The sequence below is a fragment of the Meles meles genome, chromosome 13, assembly GCF_922984935.1.
Source record: "Meles meles chromosome 13, mMelMel3.1 paternal haplotype, whole genome shotgun sequence".
NCBI classification, from domain to species: Eukaryota; Metazoa; Chordata; class Mammalia; order Carnivora; family Mustelidae; genus Meles; species Meles meles.
In genome coordinates, this window is record NC_060078.1 from 54,943,394 (window position 1) to 54,960,790 (window position 17,397).

At 43.0% G+C, this 17,397-nt stretch overlaps 1 protein-coding gene across 1 annotated transcript in view; it reads right to left on the bottom strand.

Moving 5' to 3' along the window:
- Positions 1–4,962: 4,962 nt before the first annotated feature.
- The window catches only part of LOC123955513 (cytochrome P450 2C21), a 28,231-nt gene continuing 15,796 nt past the window's right edge, over positions 4,963–17,397 (bottom strand). Inside the window, exons 8-9 of the mRNA XM_046027649.1 lie at positions 13,584–13,725; positions 4,963–5,283 (exon numbers count right to left, since the gene is read on the bottom strand). Coding sequence (XP_045883605.1) covers positions 5,102–5,283; positions 13,584–13,725 — 324 coding nt within the window. The 3' untranslated portion in view covers positions 4,963–5,101. The remainder of the gene's footprint in view (positions 5,284–13,583; positions 13,726–17,397) is intronic.

A 17,397-nucleotide genomic window follows, 5' to 3' on the forward strand; every position in this document is an offset into this window, starting at 1 on the left:
TGGTATGGGTCGTGGGTCCCGGATCAGTAGGGGCTGGGGGCCAGGCCTCGGGAGAAAAGCCTGAAAAGCCAACCTAGGGTTAGAGTTACGGCCTAGGGGAATCAAGGCCCGATATACCAGAGCTGAGGCGATCGCCCCAGGGGGCTGAGTTGAAGGCGTGGGTCCAGCTGAGTGTCATTCTCTGGATTTGTGTCCAGGGAGCCACCTCCTTTATGGGTGGCCTCAGGTGGTCATGGCATTTTTCTACTGCTCTGTGTTTTGCTAGTTTCCAATGGCACAGTTTCCTTGTGGCTAACAGGCGGAGTCTTGTGGTATGGCTCAGGGGTCACCAACAGGTAGGGCCTGGTGGTCCGGCCTCAGGGGACAGAAGCCTGAACACCCAACTAAGGGTTAGGGTCTAGAGGCATGGCAGGCCCAATCTGCCAGCACCTAGATGAGTGCCCTGGGGGGCTGGCTTGGGTCTGGCTGAATGTCAGTCTCTGAGTTTGTGTCCAAGGAGGCTGCCTCCTGTGGGGGTGGCCTCAGGTGGGCATGGCAGATTTCTCCTGCTCTGAGTGCTTTGTGGAGCTCCAAATAGCATGGTTTCCTTGTGGATCACAGGCAGAGTCCTCTGGTATGGGTCAGGGGTCCCCAACAGGGAGGGCCTGGGGGCCAGTCTTTGGGGAAGAGAAGCCTCAAAACCCAACCTCGGGTTAGTTGGGGTTAAGGCCTAGGGGCATAGCAGGTCCGATCTATCAGCACCGAGGCTAGCACCTGGTGGGCTGAGTTGAGGGTGTCTGTCCAGTGAGTGTCGGTCTCTGGGTTTGTGTCCAGAGGCCACCTCAAGTCAGGGTGGCCTCAGGTAGGCATGGCAGGTTTCTCCTGCTCTGAGTATTTGGCAAGCTTCCAATGGCATGATTCCCTTGTGGTCGTAGGCAGAGTCCACTGGTATGGCTCAGGGGTTCATGACCCTTCTAGCCTAGGGGCCAGGCCACTGGGGACAGAAGCCTGAAAACCCAACATACAGTTAGGGTTTGGGCCTAGGGTCCTGCTAAGCTCAATATACCAGCGCTGAGGTGAGCACACCATGGGCCAGAGTTGAGGGCATGGGTCCGGTTGACTATCAGTCTCTGGGTTTGTGTCCAGTGGGGTCGGGACAGGTGAGGGTGGTCTCAGGTGGGCGTGGCAGATTTCTCCAGCTCTGAGTGTTTTGTGGAGCTCCCAATGGCACGGTTTCCTTGTGCTGGCAAGGGGAGTCCACTGGTATGGCTCAGGGTACCCCGACTGGTAAAGCCTGGTGGCCAGGCCTCTGGGGAGGGAAACCTTAAAACCAAATCTAGGGTTAGGGTTAGGGCCCAGGGGCATGGCAGACCTGATCTGCCATTGGCGAGGTGAGCAACCCAGGGAGCTTAGTTGAAGGCTTTGGTCAGGCTTCAACTGAAGGCTGTTAGGCTTGTTAGGCTCCAGGTTTGTGTCCAGAGGCACCGCCTCAAGTGGATGTGACCTCAGGTGGGCATAGCAGATTTCTCCTGCTCTGAATCCTTTGTGAAGCTCCAAATGGCACATTTTCCTTCTGGCTGGCAGGCGGATTCCTCCCATATGGCTCAGGAGTCTCTGACCATTAGGGCCTGGGAGGTCAGCCCTCTGTGAACAGAAACACATGAATGAGATCATACAGTATTTGTCTTTCTCTGAATTTTTTCATTTTTCATGGTGTGCAGAGGGTTCAGCCATGTTGTTGCAAACGGATGGATTTACTTTTTGTGGGTGAATAATACTCTGTCGTATACACAGTTGTCCCTTGACCAAGATAGGTTTTAAATTGCAGGTCCACTTATATTTTGGTGGAATTATATTTGGTGGAATTATATTTCGATGAATACCTTACTGTCGATGTATTTTATCTTCCTTGTGATTTTCTTAATATTTCCTTTTCTTTAGATTATTGTCAGAATATAGTACCTAATACATAAAACATTCAAAATATGTGTTAAACTCTTTATGTCATCAGTAAGACTTCTCATGAACAGGAGGCTTTAATAGTTAAGTTTTGGGGGGAGTTGAATTTATACACAGAGGAGGCTTTAGTGTTTTCTATGTATGGTATCATGTCATTGGCAAAAAGTGACAGTTTTACTTCTTCCTTAGTAATTTGGGTGTCATTTCCTTTTTTTTTTTTTTTTATCTGACTGCTCTGACTAGGACTTCTAGTACTATATTGAATAAAAGTTGTGAGAGTGTGCATGCTGGTCTCTTTTCTGATCTTAGCAGTAAAGCTCTAAATTTTTCACCATCGAGGGTGATGTGAGCTGTGGGTTTGTCATATATGGCCTTTGTTATGTTGAGGTATGTTTCCTCTAAGCCCACTTTATTGAGAGCTTTTATCACGAGTGGATGTTGAATTTTGTCAAATACTTTTTCTGAATTTATTGAGATGATCATGTAATATTCTTATCATTCATTTTGTGAATGTGGTGTATCATGTTGATTGATTTCCTGGACATTATACTGTCCTTGCCTCTGAAGAATACTTCTCAGTTGATGGTGGTGAATGATCTTTTTTTTAAATCTTTTTTTTTTTTTTTAAAGATTTTATTTATTTATTTGACAGAGAGAGAGAGATCACAAGTAGGCAGAGAGGCAGGCAGAGAGAGAGGAGGAAGCAGTCTCCCTGCAGAGCAGAGAGCCCGATGCGGGGCTCGATCCCAGGACCCTGAGATCATGACCTGAGCCGAAGGCAGCAGCTTAATCCACTGAGCCACCCAGGCACCCCGGTGAATGATCTTTTTAAGGTATTACTGAATGTAGTTTGGTGGCATTTTTTTTTTTTTAAAGGTAACAACTCTTTTTTTCTTTTCAGCGTAACAGATTTCATTGTTTGTTTTTTTTTTTTAAAGATTTTATTTATTTATTTGACAGAGAGAGATCACAAGTAGGCAGAGAGGCAGGCAGAGAGAGAGGAGGAAGCAGTCTCCCTGCAGAGCAGAGAGCCCGATGCGGGGCTCGATCCCAGGACCCTGAGATCATGACCTGAGCCGAAGGCAGCGGCTTAGTCCACTGAGCCACCCAGGCGCCCTGGTGAATGATATTTTTAAGGTATTACTGAATGTAGTTTGGTGGCATTTTGTTGAGGATTCTTACATCTATGTTCAGGGGTATTGGCCTGTTAGTATTTGTGGTTTTTTGTGGTCTCTTTGGGTTTGGAAACAGGGTAATGTTGGGCTCATAGACTGAATCTGGGAGTTTTCCTTCTATTTTTTGGAATAGCTTTTTTCAAGTTTTTAGTTACGTGTGTGTGTTTTAAGGTAAATTCTACACTGAATGTAGGGCCTGAACTCACAACCCCAAGATCAATGGTTGCATGTTTTATTAACTGAGCCAGCCAGGCACCCTATTTTTTGCCATAGTTTGAGATGAGGTATTAACTCTTCCTTGAATGTTTGGTGGAATTCACCGGTGACGCCAGCTGGTCCTGGACTTGTGTTTATTGAATTTTTTGATTATTACTGATTTGGTTTCCTATAATCAGTCTGTTCAGCTTCAGGGTTATTCTTGATCCTTGGCTGATCTTCATCAAGACCCTCAGGCTTCAAGTCAAGTTGAGGTGTTTACTTTGTCTTTCCTACTTGGCCAGCTCTGAACTCATTTTTCTTCCTCTAACTCAGAGAATTTATAAAAATTGTTTTCAGATTCTAAGGCTCCTAAATGACATTTTATAGTTAACCTTTCAGCCTCTCAGCACCAGAGTTCAAATCAGCAATCCCTTCAAGGGTAAAAATCACACATCAGCTTCCCAATATGGATTTCCCAAGCCCTGGATTTGTCCCCACACATCCTTGCTGCTTTCATCGCCTTCCCATAGTGACAAATATACATGTACCTGTGTGTATGCGTGTGTGATAAATCACAAAGAGAGACAGACATAGGTATAGATGTTACTTCTGGAAAGTTCTAGTCATTGCAATGAGATGTTTACAGATGACATGATTTCCTACTTGAAAACCTAAGAATTATTAGTCAAAAATTACTGAATCTACCGAAGAATTCAATCGTCAGTAAACACAAGGGTTTGGTCAAAAAATCTTTTTATTACATTCATGATAGGAAAGTAAACAGATACGTAATTTTTGTGTGCTGTGCTTTAGTAGCTATGAAAAATAAAAGTGCCCATGTATGTTAGCCACGTCACATCTATTCCTGAAGAATAATGAAAGATATATGCATATAGTAGGATTGTTATGCTAACAAAAGCTCAAAAATTATCTATCCTTGATTAAGGAGACGATTTTTAAAATTATTGTAGCCATGCAACAGGGTATATTTATACTACTTGTAAAAATATCTATAATATTATTATATCTATAACATTATTCTATAAATGTCACCATAAATCATAGGTATATTATACAGAAATTTATTTATACACACAACACATATTCATAAAACACATATTTCTGTATTTGAATAAAACCCTATATACATATTATCTTTCCCTCTTCTTTGCCTTCTTTGTCTATGTCTGTGTATGTATGTGTCTCCAACTGTGTGTTTAACCAATAAGGGAAAACAGGAAGGGCATCCTGGGAGAGACCAACAAATTCATGTTATTGCCTCTGGCTAGAATTACCATCCCATTTTCTCACTGCATGTACATACTTACATGTACATCCCTACACAAACATGTACCATACGCATTTATTTTTTGATAACCACTGGGAAAAAAACCAGAAATTACACATGCCAAACTATCAAGACATAGGAGTAAGAAATGAGTGAATATATTTAAAAATTTTTTTAATTTGTGGGACAGTTTTTAATAGAAGAAAATATGACACGAATAAGGTGTCTTACCATGGTACAGACTGCAGATGAGATACAGCATAAGATCCCAGGACTGGATACACAAAGAATTTAATTGGAAGCTAAGACTGAGTTTTGTTTCATGCAGGCAAATTTGAACTGAATCTTAAAGGATGAAGACAATGAGAAGAGGCAGGGTCAGGAATTCCCTCCCTGATGTGAAAGGAGAGACAGACAGCGGCTAACACACAGGACAGAAAGCATCTGGCATATTCAGGTGAGGCCAGAGTGTGGCTCTGCAATCTGGCAGCCTGGCCTTTCTTCAGACTGGGACGAAACAGAGCTTGAAGAAGGGCGGTGCACTGCCCAACCCATTGACAACAGGGGTGGTGTCAATGTCCTTTGGATCAACCAGAGGTTTCAAGGTGAAATGCTGTAAAATGTTGGTCAGTAGTAAAAAGAGCTCCATGCGGGCCAGGCCTTCTCCAATACAAGTTCTCTTTCCTAAAAACGACACATAAATTCAATATTCCTTTAACTCTGTTTCTGAGTTAGCACACAGGGGGGCTTAAATACATATGTATTGAGAAGAGAAATATATTCATAGACTAATTAACCCATGGCTTCTTGTATCTACACAGAAATGTGGTTTCCTTCACTTCCTCGGTATATATTTTTGTGTGCGTGCGTAGGGGCAAGGGCAGCTTGCCCCAAGATGGGCCACTTTGGCATAAAGATTATTTTGAATTAAAAGCAATCAAACCCCAGCAGATTCAGGAAAATCTCCCTACCTCTCCTTCGACTGCCTGCCTGCACCAGAAGAGAGCATTTAGCAGACTATTCTTTATGTATGAAACTTCTTGGCATAACAGGGCAACCTCTCACCTTCCTGCTAATGGTCTTACTCCCCCTGTGAATCCTCAGACCACCGCCCCCCTCCTTAGCTCTTGATGTGGACTACAACCCATTTTGGAATGTCGTATGTTTGTGGATCGCCCATACCTGTGAAACTAAGTTTGATTTTCTCCTCTTTCTCTGTCTTTTGTCAATTTGATTTTTAGTCCAGCTAGGAAGTATCTTGAAAGGCAGAGGAAAATTCCTCCTCCTGGACAGCTGGCCTAGTTGGCAGCAGCTTTAACACACTGGATACTGCCTGCCACAGACAGGGCTGCAGCTGGAGATCCTTGGGATGTCTGACAGACAGCTGGCAGAAGGTAAGATTTCCGACCATGTCTGTCTCCTGGAATCTGAGGAGTCTCATGGAGCAAGAATGGTGGGAGTCCTTTTTCTCTCTTTCTACATTTAGATTAGCAGGAGAAAAGGCTTGTGGAACTACTTGCTTGTGTTTAGCAACTCTTGGTAAATTTGGTAGGGAACTTTCTTGGGGGGAAACGATGAACCAGAGGTGGTCTTTGTTTTCCTTTTTGTCTTTCATCTTTGTTGATTAATTTTTTAAAAGATTTTATTTGTCAGATCGAGAGGGAGAGAGCACTCAAGCAGGGGAGCAGTAGGTAGAGGGAAAAGCAGAGTCCCAGCTGAGCAGGGAGCCCAATGCGGGACCCAATCCCAGGACCCCAGGATCATGACCTGAGCCGAAGACAGGGGCTTAACCAACTGAGCCACGCAGGCATCCCTCCTTTGTGCCTTTGTATCATTTGTCATAAAAAGGAATTACCATCACGCAGAAAGCAGGCATAGGCCCTATCGGCCTGCTGTTTGAGCCAGTCCCAGAGACTGGTGAGTTCATGGTTCTCATCAGACTGGCACCTGTTTAGCTAAACTTTGATGTAGGTTAAAGGCTGTTGCTAAGGGGTATCTTGGAAACCAAAGCTTCAGGTGGAACACTGAAAAGCTGTGAGAGCGCTCGCCACCACAAGAAAAGTTCTGTGCAATGAGGTACACTATGGAAAATGTACAACCGCCAACATCCGCCTGTGGCACATCTCTTAGGTGTTTGTGTGTTTCCAAGAGACCCACTGTTTAGCCAGAAGAAAACCAGATAAGGCTTTCCCCTTTTTCTTTTTTTGTGTCCCAGGATCTTGGCTTTGTGACCAGTGAGAATATTCTTTTTGGTATCTACCATCTGGAGGATGCATTTGCCAGGGTGCACTTTGGAGACCAGTCTAAAAGACTGGGGATCTGAGTCTCTCTCTCTCTGACCATACCAACTCTCAAGGATGTTTGTCATGAGAAGTCCCAGCCCATAGGAACCTTGCTATTCTCAACCTTTGTTTGTTAGTGCTGCAAAGTGCCATTTCAGGAGCACATGCCCGGTGTCACAGATGATTGAGTCTGGGATGAGAGGCATCTCACGATTTCACTGGAGACCAGCAATGAAGGCCTTCTGTTTCTTAGACTAACTATGGCAGTCAACTTTGGATCATGAGGGCTGCATCATCTATGCCCTCTCTCTGGATGCCTAAGGCATTGAAAGGCTTATTAATTAGAGTTGCTCGTAACAGATCTACTCACCAGTGGCCTGATGATGTATCCTTTAAGCTGGCTAATAAATGTAAAAAGAAGAAAACTTTAAAAAAATGGTTTTACTTATTTGAGAGAGAGACAGCAGGAGCTGGGTCAGGAGGGGCAGAGGGAGTGTGGGAGGGAGAAGCAGACTCCCCACTGAAAAGGGAACCCAACGTGGGGCTCAGTCCCAGGATCCTGAGATCATGACCTGAGGCGAAGGCAGACACTTAACCGACTCAGCCACCCAGGCGCCCCAAAGAAAAACATTCTTAATAGAGAGTAGCTCTCAATTGTCCTAGCCTAATGCCACCCTCAGGGACTCCCTTGACCAGATGAAAGAACAGAAATTAGAAATAAATGTCTACATCCAACATAAATTTCCCCTAAAATCCAGCCTCATCTGCCTATTTTAACTTCCTTTCCCTTTAGGATTTACATAGAGCACTGTAATCTCATCTCTAGGTTCAAAGTATACAGGTTGCTCATGTAAAGGCTGAACTCCAGGAAATGAATTTAACAAAAGCAGTAAGGCTCACTTTGCTCCTACCTTCCAGGGCTTTGTAGTCAGGCCCTGCCAGCATCAGGCATGGCACTTGGCTGACGTATCCTAGGCCCACACCGCAAAAGAATGTGTGTCTCAGAGTATATATGAACAGTATTTGCCAATTTTGATTATACCTCCTAAAATTGTTAAATAATTTCAGATAGTTTAAATAGAAATCTTATCAAATCTTATTCTTTAAAATGTAATTTTTTTTTTTGAAGATTTTATTTATTTGATAGAGAGAGAGATCACAAGTAGGTAGAGAGGCAGGCAGAGAGAGAGGGGAAGCAGGCTCCCCGCTGAACACAGAGCCCGATTCAGGGCTCGATCCCAGGACCCCGGGATCATGACCTGAGCCTAACGCAGCAGCTTAATCCACTGAGCCACCCAGGCGCCCCTAAAATGTAACTTTTTTTTTTAAAGATTTTATTTATTTTATTTGACAGAGATCACAAGTAGGGAGAGAGGCAGGCAGAGAGAGAGAGAGGAGGAAGCAGGCTCCCTGCCAAGCAGAGAGCCTGACGCTGGGCTCGATCCCAGGACCCTGGGATCATGACCTGAGCGAAAGGCAGAGGCTTTAACCCACTGAGCCACCCAGGCGCCCCTAAAATGTAACTTTTAATAAAGTAAAAATTAACTGGGGGGAAAAAAAATAATGTGTGTCTCCTGGACAGCAGCAGACCTTTTAAATTACAAAGCCCCTTTAACCTCTACTTTCAAAGCATTCTACCAAATTCAGAGAGAAATTTAAAAGATTAATCACGAGTCACAATCCCCTTTCAGAGAGGAAACATGACCCAAATTTCTCCCAGGCCCACCTATAAATGATCAGGGAAAGGCCAATATCTGGGGGCTAACAGAGCCCAGATTAAATTGTGTACACAGAAAGAAGGCTTTTGTTAAAATGCTTTATCCAGACTTTACAAAGCCATGAATCTTTTGTTTCCCATTTTAATTAAAAAACTATATTTTAGGGGCACCTGGGTGGCTCAGTGGGTTAAGCCTCTGCCTTCAGCTCAGGTCATGATCTCAGGGTCCTGGGATCAAGTCCCACATCGGGCTCTCTGCTCAGCAGGGAGCCTGCTTCCTCCTCTTTCGCTGCCTGCCTCTCTGCCTACTTGTGATCTCTCTCTGTCTGTCAAATAAATAAAATCTTTTAAAAAATCTATATTTTATAAAAATATAAAAGCAAGTTTAGTTAAAAAGATGGGCCAGTCCCTTGATATTCATGCTATAATCCAGTTCTTTGGGGAAACTGTTTCTAAATGACTGTCTTTGCTTTCCAAAGCTCTACAAAACCAGAAATCCAGCTCAAGAAACAAGTCTAAGCCCACCTGTCAACCAATCCCCAAACTTTGCCTATTCCTCTCAAAATATTTGTAGATACTATAAAAGATCAGGATTTGGAACATGACAGTCCAGTACTTAAGAAAAAAAAGATAAATTTTAAATAGCAAGTACCCTAAAACTCTAGAAATAAAAAATTTTTTACATTATTTCTCCATCCCTTGAAATTATAAATCTTTTTTTTTTTTAAGAGAGTTGGGGGAGGGCAGGAGCAGAGGGAGAGAGGGAGAGAATCTTCAGTAGGCTCCACTCCCAGTGCAATGCTCAACCTCACGACTCTCAGGTCATGACATGGGCCAACATGAAGAGCCGGACACTGACTGAACCACTCAGATGCCCCCTGAATTTATAAATCTAATCTAATTTATAAATCTAATCTTTGAACACAGCCCATAGTCACCCAAAAAAATAAAAGAGGGGGAATGGTGTGGGAAGAGGCCTTTTCAGAGCACAGGCTGCTTAAATCCCTCTTATGTCCAGACTTGGAAGAACCTTGGCGCTTTCTCTCTGACTTTTTGAAATATATTTTATATCCTATCATCTCTAGGATATAAGAACCATTCTTTAGATACACGCTATAGGGAGAATTTTTTCATTAAAAAAAGAAAAAGAGGGAAGCATTTGAAAATTGAGGCTATACTGTCCTGTCCACAAATATTAGTAAAAACAAAAGCTGTAAGATATTTTTTATCTTGTTTGTGTGTATGTATCCCATATTGCAATGTGAGGTATTTTCTCTACTTCCAGCTGGTATTGCCAAAATTAATTTATAAAAGAGCTCCATTTAGTTGAAGGCAAGCACTCCTAAGGATTGGACTTTCTAATACTCAGAAAGAGGGCACCTGCGTGGCTCAGTCAGTTAAGCATCTACTTTCAGCTCAGACCATGATCCCAGAGTCCTGGGATTGAGCCCCAAGTTGAGCTCCCTGCTCAGCGGGGGGAGTCTACTTCTCCCCTTGCCTCAGCCCCTTACCTGTATGCATTCCCTTTCTCATTCTCTCTCTCAAATAAATAAATAAATCTTCAATAAAATTTAAAAACACTTTTATAAAACTCAGAAAGATAGAAACTAACCTAAATATTTTTCAAGTTAATGTGATCAGGGAAGATGCTCAGTATTAAAGCTAATTTAAAACTCTTGGTTTAACTAAAATAGCCACGTCTTCAGAGTTACCAGGATTAGGACGCCTGGATGGCTCAGATGGTTAACGTTAACCGTCTGCCTTTGGCTCAGGTCATGATCCTGGGGTCCTGGGACTGAGTCCCCCACTGGGCTCCCTGCTCCTTAGGGAACCTGCTTCTCCCTTGGTCTCTCCCTCTCTCTCATGAATAAATAAATAAAATCCTTGGAGTTATCAGGATTAAATATAAAACTTGTATTCCGGCTGTGTTTACTGAAAGTCACATAAATTCATGCTATCTCTTACAAACTTTGATAGAAAAAAATGTTAAAATGATGGCTTACTTTGTCTAATGCCTTATAAAATTTTGGAGGTAGACTAAACTATTCAGAATACATAAATTAAATGTAAGTAAGATAAAAAGGTGTTTAGGTGAACTTTTACAGTTTTTATTTTTTTATTTTATTTTTTATTTTTTATAGAGCCCGACGTGGGGCTCGATCCCAGGATACTGGGATCATGACCTGAGCCGAAAGCAGAGGCCTTAACCCACTGAGCCACCCAGGTGCCCCACAATTTTTATTTTTTTAAAGATTTTATTATTGTTTCAGAGTGAGAGAGAAAGCAAGTGGGGAGAGAGAATCTGAAGCAGACCCCACCCTGAGGTCGGAGCCCAACAAGGGGCCCGATCCATGACTGTGAGATCATACGTGGGGAAACTTTTAAAGAGTTCCCAAAATCTTTGGTAACCTGGATTTTTAAAAATTTTGCTACATTAAATGTTAAGCTAAATTCATTGAATACCTAGATCATTTCCAGATAAGCTAAAATCATGAAACATTAAGTACAGAATACAGGTTTCTCTCCTTTTGTCTTACTACAGAGAAACTAAAGATAAATTTGGGTCAGTTAGTAAACCTGGTTTGTGCCTTACTGAAAGAGTGTACTGTGAAGAAACACGTGTTTCTAAGTGGCAAAGGTATTCCTCAATTTGCCAGTCTAAAGAACACTAGTAACACTCGTAACTAGTAACAGTTCACTGCAAAAAGTGAGAGGCCTCCAGTCACAGACCTGCTGATCTGGGATGCTGGGCAGGCACTCGTGGAATGGGACTTCCCGGAACCAACAAGAAACGGAGGCTGCCGTGACAACGGTTCCTGTGGGCCGGACCTCTCAAAGACTAACACACTTGAGAGCTGGTGTGGCCGGACAGAGCCTTGGAACCCCATTCTACTTGGCCAGGTGCCCTAGTTCTAACAGCTTTTAAGTGTTCTACCGGTGTCTGCCAGTTTCGCAGCTCTGGCTTCCAAGATGTCCTTAAGCAACACCCCTCATGTGCCCATTCACCTTGAGTAAAGTTTGCATGACAAACGACATAAAGGACACAGAGGAAAACAAAGATCCTCTCTGGGAGGAAAGAGAAATGTTAGCAAAAAAGACCCTACCAAGTGTACCAAGAGTCACTTAGCCCAAGGGACTAATTGCACAAGAGTTCTCTCCTGCTAATGTAAATGTGGAGAGAAAAAGGACTGTTGCCCTTCCCGCTCCAGCAGACCCTGCGGACAGAGATTCTGAGAGCCCGACGTGGTAGGAAATCTTACCTTGTGCCAGCCGTCAGGTGTCCCAAGGATCTCTCAGCTACAGCAATGTGTGGGGTGAGCAGTGGCCAGCTGGCACACCATGTCGGGGAGCAAGAATTTCCTGTCCCCTTCAAGGTCCCTGTGGCTGGTCTTAGGATCAGACTGACACCAGACAAATTAACAGAAGGAAATCAAATTTCATTTCCTACGTACGGAGTAATCCACACAGACCCAGAAATTCCAAAGAGAGTCATCCTGAACTAAGGGGTCAGGAAAAAAAGAAATATTACAAACTGGCCACAAACCTACTAACTAATCCCTGATCCCCAGACAGACTGGCAATTTCAAATGTGATCTAGATTCCAGTCATTGCTGCAGCTGAAATAGCCTTCCTCTCTGCTCTGCCTGTTGATACTTCCCACATCCTTCCAGAGCCGCTCAGATGTCATTTCTTCTATGCGAACTTCTTTGATGTGCTCAGAGTACATGACTCACTTCTTTACCTCTTTGCGACAACACTCGCTAATGCTTCAAATACAGCACATTTCAGGTGAAATTTTACTTAATCATCTGTCTCACATTCTGGAACATAAGCTCCTAAGGTAAGGCCTCAGATCTTGTAACGATACCCACAGTGTCAGGGCAAAGCAGGTCGGCAAGCCCTGTGACTTGAACAGAAATCTCAAGGAGTCTCACTATGCAGTAATGGGCCCAACACAGAGGAAGAAAGATAAGGAGTAGTTCAGTTGTATCTTGCTTTGAGATCCTCTCTGGGCGTGGTCCATAATCTTGAGACCACACTAGGAAGGGTTGCTTGATATTTGTTTCTTCTATATTCAGTCGGAAACGAATCTCCCATTTTTGCCTCTGTTTCAATTACTTCTGCAGGAAAGGCCCTTTACCCTCCCTTCTTCCCTCCATTTCTCCCTTAGAATGTGCTGAATATTCTCCATTTCTCCCTCCTTCCAGCTCCATTTTGGGTTTGTCTTTTATGTCTACTCTGTGCTCAGGAAGCTGATTTCTGTGGACTGCATAAACCGAGAAGTGAGTTTCCTTCTGGGTTCTGAATAAATTCAGAGCATTAGCTACTGACAAGGTCAGAGGATCTATTCCCTCCTGCCAGGCTGCAGTTTAGACAGTGGCTGTATGCCTCTGCTACAGACACACCTCCTGTCGAAGCATCCACTCTTTCTTTCCTCAAGTTCTACCGGGCTTCCAGTAATGCCCTTCTTCCCTCGTCCCTTCCGACCTACGATGGGAACGTCTTCCGGCCCGTGCTGGTCCCTGGGTACTCTATCACACCTTAATCCTGCCCACATCTCTGAAAACAGTCTCATCATTAAATACTCAAAAATTAGCCACAAGCTTACTAACTAATCACTAATCCCCAAACAGACTAGAAAATTCAAATGTGATCTAGATTTAGTCATTCTGGAACGACTTGTTGAGTGTGTGAACTGTTTCTTCCCAGGACCCTGACAAAGTGAAGGGAGATACTCAAATTTCCCTTATTCTCTATCTACTCTACTCCGTACCCCTTCTGAGGACTCTCAGTGGTAGGTTCTGGGGCCAGTCTTGGCAAGGAAAGCCTCCAGTCCAACGAGAAACAACCTGGACTTTGGGAGTGATGCCCCAGCCTCAAACAAATGACAAGCTGTTCAGCCCAGAGTGGTCTCCACGCAAAGCCCTTCCTCAGCTCCCTGACCCCTGATGTAGAGATAACAAAGAACAATGAAGCTTGCTTGCCTGCCGAGAAGGGCACGAAGTAGTCACTCTTCTTAAAGTTGCCACTTTCATCCAGGAAGTGGCCGGGATCAAAGCAATCTGGGTTGGGAAACTCTTTGTCATCATGCAGGACGGAAGTCAGAGATGTTAATATGGTTGTGCCCTGATGTGAAGGAAAACAGATAAATTGGGTTATAATGAAAGTCATGGAACTTGAAATGCTTTTGTTTTATAGATGAGGAGAGAGAGGTATAAAAAGAACATATTGGGGTGCCTGGGTGGCTCAGTGGGTTAAGCCTCTGCCTTCAGCTCAGGTCATGATCCCAGGGTCCTGGGATCGAGCCCCGCATCAGGCTCTCTGCTTAGCGGGGAGCCTGCTTCCCCTTCTCTCTCTGCCTACTTATGATCTCTGTCTGTCAAATAAATAAATACAATCCTAAAAAAAAAGAACGTATTTATCCTTATTTCAGAACAAACAAATGACCTGCCCTAACTGACTTTATTTTTTTTAAATATTTTATTTATTTATTTGACAGAGATCACAAGTAGGCAGAGAGGCAGGTGGTGGGGCGGGGGGCAGTGGGAAGCAGACTCTCTACTGAGCAGAGAGCCCAATGTAGGGCTCGATCCCAGGACCCTGAGACCATGACCTGAGCTGAAAGCAGAGGCTTTACCCCCTGGGCCACCCAGGTGCCCCAAATTGCAGTATTGTCTAAAAGGAGCTGATGCGGGGCATCTGGGTGGCTCAGTAGATTAAAGCCTCTGCCTTCAGCTCAGGTCATGATCTCAGGGTCCTGGAATCAAGCCCCGCATTGGGCTTTTTGCTCAGCAGGGAGCCTGCTTCCTCCTGTCTCTCTGCCTGCCTCTCCACCTACTTGTGATCTCTGTCAAATAAATAAATAAAATCTTAAAAAAAAAAAAAAGAAAGAAAGAAAAGAAAAAGAGCTATTGCCCCTGAAAATCCAGCTCATTGTCTTTGGAACACAGCATAAAGTCTTCAAAGATCTACTTGAGTCGCTATATTCTTGAAACCCTTCACCTTCCCATCAAGATGAGAAACTAAGGGGTGCTGGCTGGCTCAATCAATAGAGCATGTGACTTTTGGTCTTGGGATCATGGCTTCAAGCCCCACACTGGGTGTAGAGCTTACTTAACATTTTTTTTAAAGATGAGAACAGGTAAGTATCCCCTCCTTCTGTTGTGCTGTTTCAATTGAATTATTGCAATTTCTTATGGAAGTGAGAGAGCATTTCTAGTTTCTAGTCGGGTGTCCCTAAACTCATGGATGCAGTGCAACATGATGATTTGGAGTTTAGTTTTCAAAATCAATCAAATCTTTCTATTAAATTAAGCTCTGTGATGATAATCCAGTCGTGTAACATTTCCATGACTCATTTTCATGACTAGTAAAATGTAAAGGATACATTGGCACTAGTTCATAGCAAACATAAAATGAGATAATATATGAAATACTTTTGTACGAAGATTACCGCATGCTCGGGGTGCCTGGGTGACTCAGCCAGTTGTTCATCTGACTCTAGATTTTGGCTCAGATCACGATCTCAGGGTGGTGAGATCAAGCCCTGCATCGGGCTCCATGCTCAGTGTGAAGTCTGCTTGATTCTCTCTCCCTTTCCCCCTGCCCCTGCCCCTGGTTGTATGCTCTAAATAAATAAGTACATCAATAAATAAAATCTGTAAAAAAATTTCTCTCTCCCTCCCTGCCCAGTTTTCCTGCTCATGCATGGTCTCACTTTTTTTTTTATAAAGATTTTATTTATTTGACAGATCACAAGTAGGCAGAGAGACAGGAAGGAAGAGAGAGGAGGAAGCAGGCTCTCTGTGGAGCAGAGAGCCTGATGCGGGACTCGATCCCAGGACCCTGGGATCATGACCTGAGCCGAATGCAGAGGCTTTACCCACTGACCCACCCAGGTGCCCTGCATGATCTCTCTTTAAAAAAAAAAATTACCACAGGCTAAAATGCTCAATAAAGAGATGCATGGGTGGCTCGGTTAGTTAAGCCTCTGCTTTTATTTACTTATTTATTTATTAAAAAAATTTTTTTTTATTTATTTGACAGGCAGAGAGGCAGGCAGAGAGAGAGAAGGAAGCAGGCTCCCTGCTGAGCAGAGAGCCCGATGTGAGGCTCGATTCTAGGACCCTGAGATCACAACCTGAGACGAAGGCAGAGACTTTAACCCACTGAGCCACCCAGGTGCTCCAAGCCTCTGCTTTTAGCTCTGGTCATGATCTCCAGGTCCTGGGATGGAGTAAAAATAGAAGAGTAGGGAACACTTCCAAATTCATTGTGTGAGGGCAGCATAATTCTAATACCAAAACCACACAAGGACCCCACAAGAAAAGAAAATTAAAGGCCACTATATCTGATGAATAAAAATGTAAAAAATTCTCAATAAAAATCATCACAAACTGAATTGTACAGTACAGTAAAAGGATTATATCCCATAATCATGTCCGATTTATTCCAGGGATACAAGGATGGTTCAACATCCACAAATTATTGTGATGGACATTAAAAAATGAAGGCTAAAAATCATACAGTATCATCTTCTCAGTAGATGCAGAAAAAAGCATCTGACAAAATTCAACATTCGTTTATGATAAAAATGCTCAACAAAGTACATATAGAGGAAATGTACCTTGACATCATAAAGGGCATATATGATAAAGGTCATATATGATAAGTCCACAGCTAACATCATTCTGAATGGGGAAAAGCTTCAGCTTTTCCTCTACATCAGAAACAAAAGAAAGATGCCCACTCTCACCACTTTTATTCGATATAGTATTAGAAGTCCTAGTCCAAGCATTTGGCAAGAAAAAGAAATAAAAGGCACTCAAATAGGAAAGGAAGCAGAACTGTCACTATTTGAAGATGACACGACATTGTAGATTTTAAAAATCCCAAAAGACTCCACCCAAACTGTTAGAATAAATTAATTCAGGATAAAAATGAATATACAAATATCTGTTACATTTTTAATGTGATACTAATAATGAACTCTAAAGGAATTAAGAAAACCAACCCATTCACATTGGTATAAAAAGCCTAGTAATAAATTTAACCAAAGAGGTGAAAGATCTGCACACTGAAAACTATGACATTGATGAAAGAAATGGAAGAAGACACATAACAAATGGAAAGATATTCTGTGCCCATGGTTTGGGAAAATTAATATTGTTACAATATCTATACCACCCGAAGCCATCTATAGGTTCAATGCAATCCCTATCAAGAATCCTATGGCATTTTCACAGAAATGAAATAAACAATCCTAAAATCTGTGGAGAATGACAAAAGATCCTAAAGAGCCAAAGCAATCTGGAGAAAGAACAAAGCTGGAGGCATCACACTTCCTCATTTCAAACTGTATGACAAAGCTACAGTCATTAAAACAGCATGATATTGGTACAAAAACAGATGCATAGATCAATGAAAAGAATACAGGGCCCAGGAATAAACCCATGCATAGAGGCCAATTAATTTTGTTTTAAGATTTTCTTTATTTATTTGAGAGAGAGAACGAGAGAGAACATGAGAGGGAAGAAGGTCAGAGGGAGAAGCAGAAACCCTGTGGAGCTAGGAGCCCGATGTGGGACTCAATCCCGGGACTCCAGGGTCATGACCTGAGCTGAAGGCAGTCGCTTAACCAACTGAGCCACCCAGGTGCCCATAGAGGGCCAATTAATTTTTAACAAAGGTGCCAAGATATACAACCAAGAAAAGACAGTCTCTTCAATAAATGGTGTTGCAAAAACTAGCTACAACTAACAACAGACATAAAAATGAACTCAAAATGAATTAAATAAT